Here is a 14,278-nt window from a genome sequence, read left to right on the forward strand (position 1 = left end):
GTGGCAACGCATCAAACTTTAATATTATTTTTTGATGCTTTTGAGACTCTTAACATACTTGAAATTGCATGAAACTCAACAGACACATCACATTTATTAGCCCGTAGACATGTGCAAAGTTTCAGAAACGGGCGTGGTGGAATGGCTCAGTAGCGCCACCTTTAGTCAAAAATGGGGGCTTAGTTTTTCCTAGAATCACAAAACTTGGTATGTGTATTGTTCTCATCAAGACGGACAACTTTCTAATTTACATGAACCATCTCCGACCAACAGGAAGAGAGATATTTTGGTTTGAATGTGGATTTTCTGAAGAATTTTCTCTCCCTCTCTCTGTGTCTGTGTGTGTGTGAGGGGAGGGGGGGATTTGACTATTGCTTTTATATTGTTAATCAAGGTTTCAGGGGCTTTTGGGGTCCTTAACGTGCTCAAAAACTCTTGAAACTCTTGCACACAGGTCAGAACCCACGGCCATCAGGGCCGGGCTGAAGCTGGTACCCGGGCGTGGCTGGGGGGCTCAACAGCGCCCCCTTGAACGGGGTTCTAAAACTTGATCCATATATCAAACACGCTCGCATGAATTAATATGAAACTCGGTACACATATAGATCTCATCGGGCCGAACAACTTTACCCCGGTCAAGTTTTACGCCAGCCCAACAGGAAGTCGGCTATTATGGGTTGTTTGGAAAACGCTTGCTGTGGAATGTGAAATACTCCTCCTAGAAAATTCACCGTGTCCCCTTCAAACTCAGTGTGCATGTAGTCAAGACTTTGAGGATGCTAAATTGCGGACGGATTTTTGATATCTCGAACAGTTTGGCTGTGGCGAGGAATCGAATTTATGGCGAGAAAAGAGAAACACGGAAGTGGAATAACTTCTGCATACATTAACTGATCTTGATGAAACTTCAGCAGTGTGTTCGTGGTAAGAGGCCGATCAGATGGATGTAGCTATTGTGAGTCAAAGTTATAGCGCCACCAACTGGCAGCAGGAAGTGTGTCACTTTCAACATGCTTTGACAAAAGTGGGGGGGTTAGTTTTAACTGCAGTAAAGAAAAAATAGTTTGTATATTGTTCTCATCAAGCCGGACAACTTTCTAATTTACATTCAATAGCTCTGGCCATCAGGAAGTCAGATATTTTGGTCTGAATGTGAATTTTTTTGCAAAATCAGCCTCTGAATTTTTAGCCACTCCTCTTAAACTATTTATTTTATTCGTACCAAACTTTTTCAACATGATGAAACTACATTAAATATGCTAAATTGTGAATGGATAATAAATATCTCAAACGGTTTTGCTATGGCGAGGGATTAAAGTAATGTCCAAAAAGGAAACACTAAAAATCTTCTAAAAATGTAATTATATACCATTTATTTCTATATAAAAGAATACAAATATCACAACTAAACCCATTTTATTCTGTTTTTGCAATTCAAGAAGAATGAAAAAGTTAAAACAGGCTATTTAGTGCTATTTGGTTCAACAAAAAAGCAAACATAGGGCTATACTGCCCTCTTGTGTCCAAAAGGACATCAAAATAGTATATAAAACTTTTTACCAGGTAGGCCAATATTGTATTTAAATATACATTTATTAGGTATGTGTCTGAGGATATTTTCCCACCGGTTAATCGACGTGTGACACGAGTGGGTGCTTTTAAATCGCTAATATAATAGTGAAAGAAAAATAATGATAATGTTGCACACACAAATCACACACATGTGGGAAAGAATGATGCTTTTAAACAACACTAAACCGCCATTAGGTGTCGCCAGGCATCCATCTTAATAAGCGAGTCATTGATTCATTCGTTCAAACGATTCGTTCGAATGAGTCGATCATGATTAAGACAGATATTTATGGATTGATCATTCAATCTTTGAGTCAACCGATTCGTTAAAAATGCTGAATTGTTCAGTTATGAGAAAACACGTGATGCGTGATGGTTCTGCCGTGATCTTTAACTATTTTCGCTGCTGAAACAGAACAAAAACAGTCAACATTGCATCTAAAATGTAAGTGACTTAATTGTAACTGTTTATTAACCTGTTGTATGAAATCTAGGGGTGGGAGAAAAAATGTATTCTTAGATGCATCGCGATGCGGACGTGGACGATTCTGAATCGATTCACAAATGTCAAAAAATCGATTCTCTAAAAAAATATTTTTCTAATAACGTAATATTGACGGAAGGCAAAAGGCGGAACTCTAAGCGGACGTGCGTGCAGTCTGTGGCGCGCACATAACAGAGAAGTTTCTTCTGCTCACCAAGGCTGCATTTATTTGATTAAAAATACAAACAAAAACAGTAATATTGTAAAATATTATTCCAATTTAAAACAGTTTAAAATATATTAAAATAGAAAGCAGCTGTTATTTATTCCTGTGATCAAAGCTGAGTTTTCAGCATCATTACTCCAGTCGTCACTGTCACATGATCCTTCAGAAATTATTCTAATATGATGATTGATACTCAAGAAACATTCATTATTATTTTAAATGTCGAAAACAGTTGTGTACAGTCTTTGATGAATAGAAAGTTCAAAAGAACAGCATTTATCTGAAATCTAAAGCTTTTGTAACGTTAAACACTACTGCTCAAAAGTTTTGGGTTAGTAATAATTAAAATTTTATTTTTGGGGGAAATAAATAAAATAAATCAGTACTTTTATTTATGAAGGATGAGTTAAACTGATCAACAGTTACAGTAAAGACATTTATAATGTTAAAAATATATATATTTGAAATATATGCTGTTCTTTTGAACTTTACATTCATCAAAGCATTTTGAAAAAAAAAAAATCTGTACACAACTGTTTTCAACATTGAAAATAATAATGAATATTTATTGAGCATCAATCATCATATTAGTATGATTTCTGAAGGATCATGTGACACTGAAGACTGGAGTAATGATGCTGAAAACTCAACTTTGATCACAGAAATGAATTACTATGTAAAATATTTAAAAATTGAAAACAGCTGTTTTAAATTGGAATAATATTTCACAATATTACTGTTTTTGTTTGTATTTTTAATCAATAAATGCAGCCTTGGTGAGCAGAAGAGACTTGTCCTAAAAACATTAAAAATCTTACTGACCCCAAACTTTTGAACAATAATATATATATATATATATATATATACACATATATATGTATGTGTGTGTATGTATGTATGTATGTATGTATGTATGTATATATATATATATATATATATATATATATATATATATATATATATATATATATAGCTGTGAGCAGCGATTACGGGCCCAAGCCGGCGGTACCGCCACCCCGGTGCCTTTAGGTAACTAAAGGCACCGGGGTTGCGGTACCACCGGCTTGGGCCCGTAATCGCTGCTCGCAGCTATATTTATTATTATTATTATTGTTCTTCAAGGGTTCGGGGGCTTTTGGGGCCTTTAACGTGCTCAAAAACTCATGAAACTTTGCACGCAGGTCAGAACCCGCGGCCATCAGGGCCGGGCTGAAGCTGGTACCCGGGCGTGGCAGGGGGGCTCGACAGCGCCCCCTGGAACGGGATCCGAACACGTGTCCATAAATCAAACACGCTTGCATGTAATAATATGAAACTCGGTACACATATAGATCTCATCGGGCCGAACAACTTTCGTGCTCTAAGTTTTACGCCAGCCAAACAGGAAGTCGGCTATTTAGGGTTGTTTGGAAACGCATGCTGTGGAATTTAATGTACTCCTCCAAGGGAATTCATCGATTCGCCTCCAAACTCGGTGTGCATGAAGTCAAGACATTGAGGATGCTAAATTGCGGACGGATTTTTGATATCTCGAACGGTTTGGCTGTGGCGAGGACACGAATTTATGGCGAATAATGGAAACAGGAAGTGTGTTATAACTTCTGCATACATTAACTGATCTTGATTAAACTTCAGCAGTGTGTTCGTTGTAAGAGGCCGATCACATGGATGTGACTATTGTGAGTCAAAGTTATAGCGCCACCAACTGGCAGCAGGAAGTGTGTCCCTTTCAAAATGCTTTGAAATCACCCTCTTATTTTTACCCGATTTGCTTCAAACTTTATGTGTATAATGTAAACACACGGCAGATGTAGACCTGTGAAAGGATTTTTGATATCTTTAATACTGTTGCCATGGCAACGCTTCAAACTTTAATATTCTTTTTTGATGCTTTTGAGACTCTTAACATACTTGAAATTGGATGAAACTCGACAGACACATTACATTTATTAGCCCATAGACATGTGCAAAGTTTCAGAAACGGGCGTGGTGAGGGGCTCAGTAGCGCCACCTTTAGTCATAAGTGGGGGGGGTTAGTTTTATCAACAGCAACAAAACTTGGTATGTGTATTGTTCTCATCAGGACGGACAACTTTCTAATTTACATGAACGATCTCTGACCAACAGGAAGAGAGATATTTTGGTTTGAATGTGGATTTTCTGAAGAATTTTCTCTCCCTCTCTCTGTGTCTCTGTGTGTGTGAGGGGAGGGGGGGATTTGACTATTGCTTTTATATAGTTAATCAAGGTTTCAGGGGCTTTTGGGGTCCTTAACGTGCTCAAAAACTCTTGAAACTTTGCACCCAAGTCAGAACCCCCTGCCATCAGGGACGGGCTGAAGCTGGTACCCGGGCGTGGCAGGGGGGCTCAACAGCGCCCCCTTGAACGGGGTCCCAAAACTTGGTCCATAGATCAAACACGCTTGCATTAATTAATATGAAACTCGGTACACATATAGATCTCATCGGGCCGAACAACTTTCCCCCGGTCAAGTTTTACGCCAGCCCAACAGGAAGTCGGCTATTATGGGTTGTTTGGAAAACGCTTGCTGTGGAATGCGAAGTACTCCTCCTAGAGAATTCATCCAATCCCCACCAAACTCGGTGTGCATGAAGTCAAGACATTGAAGATTCTAAATTGCGGACGGATTTTTGATATCTCGAACGGTTTGGCCGTGGCGAGGAAACGAATTTATGGCGAGAAAAGAGAATCACGAAGTGGTATAACTTCTGCATACATTAACTGATCTTGATGAAACTTCACCAGTGTGTTCGTGGTAAGAGGCCGATCAGATGGATGTAACTATTGTGAGTCAAAGTTATAGCGCCACCAACTGGCAGCAGGAAGTGTGTCACTTTCAAAATGCTTTTGACAAAAGTGGGGGGGTTAGTTTTACCCACAGTTACAAAAATCAGTACGTACATTGGTCTCATCGAGCCGGACAACTTTCTAATATACCATTATTAGCTTCGACCAATAGGAAGTCAGATATTTTGGTTTGAATGTGGATTTATTTGCAAATTCAGCCTCTGCTTTTTACCCACTCCTGCTAAGTGTTTTTTTTTTTATTCACACCAAACTTTTTTAACACGATGAAAATACATTAAAGATGCTAAATTGTGAACGGATATTAAATATTTCAAACGGTTTTGACATGGCGAGGGATTAAAATAATGTCAAAAAAGGAATCAGAAAACATCTCATATCTTCTTAAAATGTAATTATACACCATTTATTTTTATATAAAATTATACAAATATCAGAACTAAACCGAAACAGAACTAGTTTTGGGTTTATTCAGTTTTTTTCAATTCAAGAAATATGTACAATTTTAAAATCAGCCAGAATGCGCTATTTAGTAAAAAAAAAAGTCATACATAGGGCTATACTGCCCTCTTGTGTTCAAAATCAGGTAGGCCCATTGCATATTGTATTTATATATTAATATAATAGCGATGTGACTGAGAATTTTTTTCCCACTGGTTAATCGATGTGTGACACCGCGGCGGGGGCTTTTAAATCGCTAACTTAAAGGGATACTCCACTTTAAATTGAAAATTCTGTCATCATATACTCACCCTCATGTTGTTTCAATCCTTTATTAATTTCTTTCTTCTGCTGAACAGAAATGAAGATATTTAGAAGAATGTCAGTAACCAGACAGTTTCTGGTCTCATTGACTTCCATAGTATACATTTTTTTCCTACTATGGAAGTCAATGGGATCAGAAACTGTCTGGTTACTGACATTCTCCTAAATATCTTCCTTTCTGTTCAGCAGAAGAAAGAAATTCATAAAGGATTAAAACAACATGAGGGTGAGTATATGATGAGCGAAAGTGAAATACGGACGTCCAGTAGGAATTAACTAAAAAACATTCACTCTGTTTTGCTCATTCCTCGCTGTAGACGTGTTATTGCCCATGCAGCCGTGAGCATTTTAGTTTCATTTAAAAAATAGCGCCATTTCGGGGGTGGGATTGCTTGAATGTTTTTTTACAAAAGCACAATGTTGTGTTTTATTGCGAGTGTACATAAATATAAGTAAACACAGTGCAGTTTAAATGATGTCCTGTATGAACAAACCGACGGAGTAGCCTATGTTTTTATGTTTCCACTGTTCGATCGCGCCCACGCCTCACACACACACACACACACACACACACACACACACACACACACTGTGCATTGCAGCATTGCAGCTGGTTCATTACAGCCGTAATAAAATATAATAATAAATATAAATAGTCAACCTATTTGCAGCAAATTATAGTATATTTTAGATCAATATATTTGTTTTCCTTACAATTTTAATTAACACTAACTTTATTCTCATCTGAATTATAAATAATTTATTTCTGTATAAAATAATACTACCATTAAAAAATACATTTGATTGTCTTTTTTAATCAATGGAGAATGTGTGACTTAAAAATAAACAGATTAGTGCTCGGTTTGAGGACAAGAAATGAAAACCAATGCAATATGATGAATGTCCAAAAACGTTCGCTCTTCTCTGCCCGTTCCTCGCCTCGCCATATATATATATATATATATATATATATATTTATTTATTTATTTATTTATTTTTTGTTACATATATATAATGTATATATTATATATTTTTTTGTTATATATATATATATATATATATATATATATATATATATATATATATATATATATATATATAAATATAGCTGCGAGCAGCGATGGAGGGCCCAAGCCGGTGACACCGCCACCCCGGTGGCTTTAGTGTAACTAAAGGCACCAGGATGGCGGTGCCACCGGCTTGGGCCCGCCATCGCTGCTCGCAGCTATATTTATTATTATTATTATTATTGTTCTTCAAGGGTTCGGGGGCTTTTGGGGCCTTTAACATGCTCGAAAACTCATGAAACTTTGCACACTGGTCAGAACCCGCGGCCATTAGGGCCGAGCTGAAGCTGGTACCCGGGCGTGGCAGGGGTGCTCAACAGCGCCACCTAGAATGCAATCTGAAATCTTGGACACATACAAGAATGTATTAGTATGAAACTCGGTACACATATAGATCTCATCAGGCCGAACAACTTCCGCACTCTATGTTATTAGCTCCGCCAATCAGGAAGTCAGCTATTATGGGTTGTTTGAAAAACGTACGCTCTGGAATTTGAAATACTCCTCCTAGAGAATTCATCCAATCCCCTCGAAACTCGGTGTGCATGAATTCAAGACATTGAGGATGCTAAATTGCGGACAGATTTTTGATATCTCGAACGGTTTGGCCGTGGCGAGGACACGAATTTATGGCGAGAAAATAGAAACAGGAAGTGTGTTATAACTTCACCATACATTGACAGATCTTGATAAAACTTCAGCAGTGTGTTCGTTGTAAGAGGCCGATCACATGGATGTGATCTTTGTGAGTCAAAGTTATAGCGCCACCAACTGGCAACAGGAAGTGTGTCACTTTCAAAATGCTTTGAAATCACCCTCTTATTTTTACCCGATTTGCTTAAAACTTTATGTGTATAATGTAGACACACGGCAGATGTAGACCTGTGAAAGGATTATTGATATCTTAGATACTGTTGCCGTGGCAACGCATCAAACTTTAATATTCTTTTCGGATGCTTTTGAGACTCTTCACATACTTGAAAATGCATGAAACTCGACAGACACATCACATTTATTATCCAGTAGACACGTGCAAAGTTTCAGAAACGGGCGTGGTGGAATGGCTCAGTAGCACCACCTTTAGTCAATAATGGGGGCTTAGTTTTTCATAGAATCACAAAACTTGGTATGTATATTGTTCTCATCAAACCGGACAACTTTCAAATTTACAGTCATTAGCTCAGACCATCAGAAAGTCAGATATTTTGGTTTGAATGTGGATTTTCTGGAGAATATTCTCTCTCTCTCTCTGTCTCTGTGTGTGTGTGTGTGTGTGGAGGGGGTGGGGGGGATTTGTCTATTCCATTTAATCTTTGTTTTTCAAGGTTTCAGGGGCTTTTGGGGCCCTTAACGTGCTAAAAAACTCTTGAAACTTTTCACACAGGTCAGAACCCGCGGCCATCAGGGCTGGGCTGAAACTGGTACCCGGGTGTGGCAGGGGGGCTCAACAGCGCCCCCTTGAACACGGTCTGAAAACTTGGTCCATATATCAAACACGCTTGCATGAATTAATATGAATCTCGGTACACATATAGATCTCATCGGGCCGAACAACTTCCGCACTCTAAGTTATTAGCTCCGCCCAACAGGAAGTCGGCTATTATGGGTTGTTTGAAAAACGCATGCTGTGGAATTTGATGTACTCCTCCTAGAGAATTCATCCACTCGCCTCCAAACTCGGTCAGCATGAAGTCAAGACATTGAGGATGCTAAATTGCGGATGTATTTTTGATATCTTGAACGGTTTGGCCGTGGCGAGGAAACGAATTTATGGCGAGAAAAGATAAAAACGAAGTGTTATAACTTCTGCATACATTAACTGATCTTGATTAAACTTCAGCAGTGTGTTCGTGGTAAGAGGCCGATCACATGTATGTAACTATAGTGAGTAAAAGTTATAGCGCCACCAACTGGCAGCAGGAAGTGTGTCACTTTCTAAATGCTTTTGACAAAAGTGAAGGGGTTAATTTTATGTACAGTCACAAAAATCAGTACACATATTGGTCTCATCGAGCCGGACAATTTTCTAATTTACAGTAATTAGCTCCGAGTAACAGGAAGTCAGATATTTTGGTTTGAATGTGGATTTCTTTGCAAAATCAGCCTCTGTATTTTTACCCACTTCTCTTAAGTGGTTTATTTTATTCCCACCAAACTTTTTCAACATGATGAAAATACATTAAAGATGCTAAATTGTAAACAGATAATAAATATCTCATACGGTTTTGCTATGGCGAGGGATTAAAGTAATGTCAAAAAAGGAAACACTAAAAACCTCCTATCTTCTAAAAATGTAATTATACACCATTTATTTCTATATAAAATTATACAAATATCAGAACTAAATCCATTTTATTCTTTTTTTTCAATTTAATAATTGTTCATTTATTTTGTATATATATAATGTATATATATATTTTTTGTTACATTTATTATATATATATATATATATATATAAATATAGCTGCGAGCAGCGATGGAGGGCCCAAGCCGGTGACACCGCCACCCCGGTGGCTTTAGTGTAAATAAAGGCACCAGGGTGGCGGTGCCACCGGCTTGGGCCCGCAATCGCTGCTCGCAGCTATATTTATTATTATTATTATTATAAGCTACTTAAGTTTGATTCAGTATACATACCCAGGAGAAAAAGGCGTACTATTAAATGTATTAAAAATGTACTTGAGTGTGTTTTTAGTAGGCCTACAATACAAATATACTTTAATGCATTTTTAATACATCTAACAGTAGCCTACGTCTTTTTCAACTGGGTAGCTTAAATTTATTTAGTATAGTATATACTAAATATAGTATATATTTAGTATATTTTATTGATTAATTTAAACCTTAAACAACAACACTAAATAATAATAATATTAATAATATGAAGAAGAAGAACCAGGAGGAGAAAAGTTTTATTCTGTCACGAAAATGCTGCCTGCTATTCCTCTGCTGTCGTTGCTTCATTGATGCTCGCGCTGCTCGCGCGCAACAAAGCTCAGCTGATCGTCATCGGGTTTGAAAGTAACGGCTCCTCTCATCAAAGCTTCCGCCGTTTGTTCGGCTCTCCGTTACAAGGTTTGTAAACTCGCCAAATAAATATAAATACAGAGTCTACTCACTATATATTCAAACACACATATATATTAACTAAATTTATTATACATTACTACGTTTTTACAGTGTTTACCACTCTTTTATTGCACAGTATCTGGTATGAAGGTTTTAGCCGCGATGCTAACTACGTTGATATAATGAACAAATGAAAATTATTATTTGACTTATTGTCTTAGATTGATTTAGTCATTCAATTCAACATATTCTGTACAACTGTATCTTCAAATTGCTGATATAGCCTAACTAATTTATTTCATCATTGGTGTTTGTTATGAATAACAAAAGCAGCTTAATATAGTTTGGTCTGTTTTTGTTTAGCCTAACTTTACTTACTTCAGGTACCCTCATTCTCTCAAATACCATTTTAAAGCCATTTACTGGTCAATAAATATTATGTTGTGAATAATCAGCTTTGTTCTTTTGTTTCCCCAGAACTACCAGTACATTTCTTGAACAATCTGACCATTTCAGTGGCAACACTGAATGACAGTAAGTTACCTACACCACATGCAAGTTCTTTATTACTATGAACTTTCTCTGTGTGAAATTGTATTGTTTGACTGTGTACTTGTGTTTTTTAATCAGTTATTCTCTGAAAATCTTCCCTCATGCTCTAAAATCTCATTCATGTTACTCAGAAAAATAATATCACAGGTTTGGCGCCAATAATGCTATGCATTTTTTCTTATATCTTTATCATTTGCATTTGAATATAAGACATTTTAACTCTGAATTATAACTTCAAGTTTAGTCTTTTTCGACAAAAAAAAAAAAAGGAAAAAGCTATTATATGGCTTCAGAAGACTTACAACACAACCCATAACACATGAGTTGTGAACTCATTGATTATTTTTAGGATCTTTTCTTAACCATTTTTACATAAATTGTTGCATTGAATTGAACTAGACAAGTGTACATAAGAATGGTTTAATGAATGATTTACGCAATCTGCTTATGTTTCATGCAGTGAAATCGAACGGTGACTGGGGTTGCATTATTTATGCCTGAGATCTGCTTTTGGGTTCCACAGACAGAAAGTCTAACAGGTTTGGAACGTCACAAGGCTGAGGAAATTATTTAAATTTCACAACTATCAACCTTACTAACAGTAAATTTTGTACTTTGCAGGGATCGTGGTAAGCTGAAATACAAGTTTGAACAAGAATAAAAATCCTCCTGTAGACCTGAAAATCACTGAAGTGCCTGGACCATCCACCAGAAAAGAGGAAAAACGAACAGAAAACAAATCTGCTGTACCTTTTCACTTTTCTAACTCGTTAACACTGATGGGCAGTAACGCGTTAGAAGTAACGTGTTACTGCAATCCGATTACTTTTTTCAAGTAACGAGTAAGTAAGGGATTACAATTGCAAAAACAGTTATTAAATTACTGTTACTTCCCCGTAAGCAGGCTGCGTTACTGCGTTATACTACGAGACTGTCTCGCGACGTGAGCCGTTACTCGTGAGTGACAATGACATGAGCGCCGCGAAGTCAGTGGTAAACACTATGGCAAGCGATCGCGTTCAAAAGTCTTTAAACGAAACGCGTGAATTTTGACGCGTCAACACGCACAGTTTGTCCGTGTTCAGACGTCATGTTTATTCATGAACGATGTTGTAATGGTAAACTGGTATGCACGTGCAAACATCAGACGTTATATTTGTTCATGAGGGATAATACATTGGTACGTTGTGAGTGATGTCAGTCTTATGTCATGATTTGTCATGCCTTTTTAAGTTGTTCGTTTAACGTTCTTTCCCAAGGTAGAAAAGTCAACAGCTCTTAGAATGGGTCTTTTATTTTAGCAAACTGCCAAAAAACCTTTTCAGACTGTGTGCAGCTGAACCAAGAAAAGCTTAAGATTGCATGGAGCTGATAAGCATGAATGGCGGAAGAAAAAGACTGCAATTAAAAAACAAAACAAGAGAAAATTATTTTAATGCAAGCAATAAAAAAACTGCACACATCAGCTGTGGAATAAAAGAAAAGAAATGCATGATCAACTAGATTAAGGCAAACTCCTGTCTTAATGTAAACCCTGTCCACCACCCCCAAAGGTTTCACAAAGTTATTCTTGCCACTGTAACTTATGGCTTCCTAAAGACAGGTTTATGGGTAAATAAATGAATAATAATAATAAATATATACCAGGGCTCAACATTTAAGCCTTTTCATTTGTCCTTCGGTCGGTCATTCACTTGTCCGAGTAAAAACATTTGTTAGAACAGGAAAAAAAATTGATTTTTTTGTGTGTGTGTTGTAAATATAATTTATTCCAAATCAGTATTCTCATCAGTTCAGTCAGCTTTAACATATATATATCGGCATATTTATGATATTTTAACCTTTATAAAGGGCATTTTTCCCTAATCGTTTGCTTCATCTTTCATTTAAAATTCTTAAATTTGATCAATAAATTACAATAGAATAATAAGATGCTAAAGGGCTGTTACCAATCAAATAAACTGCATTAAATAATGTAATGAGATTATTTAAAATATTTTTTGAATATACAAATAAGAAATAATATTTGTGCATAGAAATAATATTTATAAACCACCAGTAGGAGGCGGCAGGCGACCATCTTAATGAGTGAGTCATTGATGCAATGTGCATAAAGTTAAAATACTGAAACTAATAAAACAAGTTTTAAAAAAGAATGTTTCATTTGATTCAATTTTAGATGATGGAATATGCATAAAGAATAGAATTAAGCAGAAAGGTCAATTGCTTTATAGTGTATTCATTTCGTGCATCATGTTTTTGAAAAGTAACTAGTAACGTAACTAGTAAAGTAACTAATTACTTTTGAAAATAAGTAATCAGTAAAGTAACTGGATTACTTTCTTGGAGAAGTAATCAGTAACTAATTACTTTTTCTAAGTAACTTGACCAACACTGCTCGTTAAGTACCTCACATGTCCCTTGTGAAGATTTTATTATTGATTGCATTTTATGTTGCAGCGAGTAAATGTGCGATCACATTTTTGAATTTCGTGAAATTACACAGGCAAAAAAGTCCATTGACCATTGTCAGCAGTGTAGCGACGTAATGTATGAAGCACAGCTCACACTGCAGTCACTTTCACACAGCTTTCTGTTGGTCAAATCCAGCGAATTCCAGTGACCACCTTGGTCCCATAGTGACATTTTTGACCACAAACGAAATTGCTTATCGTGTGGATTCTTATTGAAATGACTGTAATTCACCAGTGAACATTCACAGAACAACAGATAATTTTACTGCACATTAATACTGTTTCCGGGTCGAAGCCTCTACTTCCTCTATCTTGTTTCATGAGAATACTCAACAACCTTTTATGAACACTGATTCAAGTCACACATTTAAGCTTTTCAAAAGCCATAGTGTACATTACAGTCTCCAGTCTAACGGCATCCCAGACTTCAACATTTTATGATTCAAAATAGCTGAATATCTAACCATCTGAGATTTCGGTATAGAGATAAAGGTTAGGATCATAATTTTCAGGAATATTACTGCACGAGTGCATATTAGCACTGTTTGTTTGTTTTTGGCATCTGATAGAGCTTTTGGACTTGGAGACAGTGATGTCAGACTTACCATCGGACTGAAACACAAATGTTTTAAAGTTAAGTAAAGATGGACATTTTTAATTAGTCAAAATGTAATTTTTTTACATTGATTTATTTCGTGGAACATATGTGTTTCCATGCATTTTGTTAAGATGTCTTTTCTTGTTTATCTATTGTATATACATGGTTGATTATTCATGTTGCTTATGTATTATACTATTTTTTGTGTATTCATTGATATTAATCTATAGTTAGCTTTTTTTCCCATGTGTATGGAAGTGTATGTATAAAAATGAATATCAAATATGTAATAAACAATTCTTATTTTGTATTTGGTTCAATTTGTTTATTATAATAGAAGTCAAAGGTAACCATAGTAACAACATGAAATTAAATATTTAAAAAAAATAAAATTTGGTTCCTGGAGGCACCCAAAGTGGTTCCACACAGTGCCTGATATAAGAGTTCCTCAGGAAACTTGTGTGGTTCCTCAGAGAACCACCCCTTTTTAAAGGGTGCCTAGAGGATCTACAGACGGTTCCGCCGGTGTGACAAAGTGAAGAACCCCAAAAGGTTCCTCCAGGCCTTTTATTTTTACAGTGTGGGGTCAGTAAAGGATCTTAAACCAGTTAAACACAAGAGGACATTTTGTTTACACTAGATTAA

At 36.5% G+C, this 14,278-nt stretch overlaps 1 protein-coding gene across 1 annotated transcript in view; it reads right to left on the reverse strand.

The window, feature by feature from the left end:
- Positions 1-8,128: 8,128 nt before the first annotated feature.
- LOC307154164 (metallophosphoesterase 1-like) overlaps positions 8,129-14,278 on the reverse strand; it is a gene marked incomplete at its 3' end in the record, with an annotated part of 106,152 nt that continues 100,002 nt past the window's right edge. The window contains exon 8 of the mRNA XM_079898931.1: positions 8,129-8,179. Coding sequence (XP_079755057.1) covers positions 8,129-8,179 — 51 coding nt within the window. The remainder of the gene's footprint in view (positions 8,180-14,278) is intronic.

Source organism: Squalius cephalus (assembly GCF_949319135.1).
Source record: "Squalius cephalus genome assembly, contig: scaffold_81, whole genome shotgun sequence".
NCBI lineage: Eukaryota > Metazoa > Chordata > Actinopteri > Cypriniformes > Leuciscidae > Squalius > Squalius cephalus.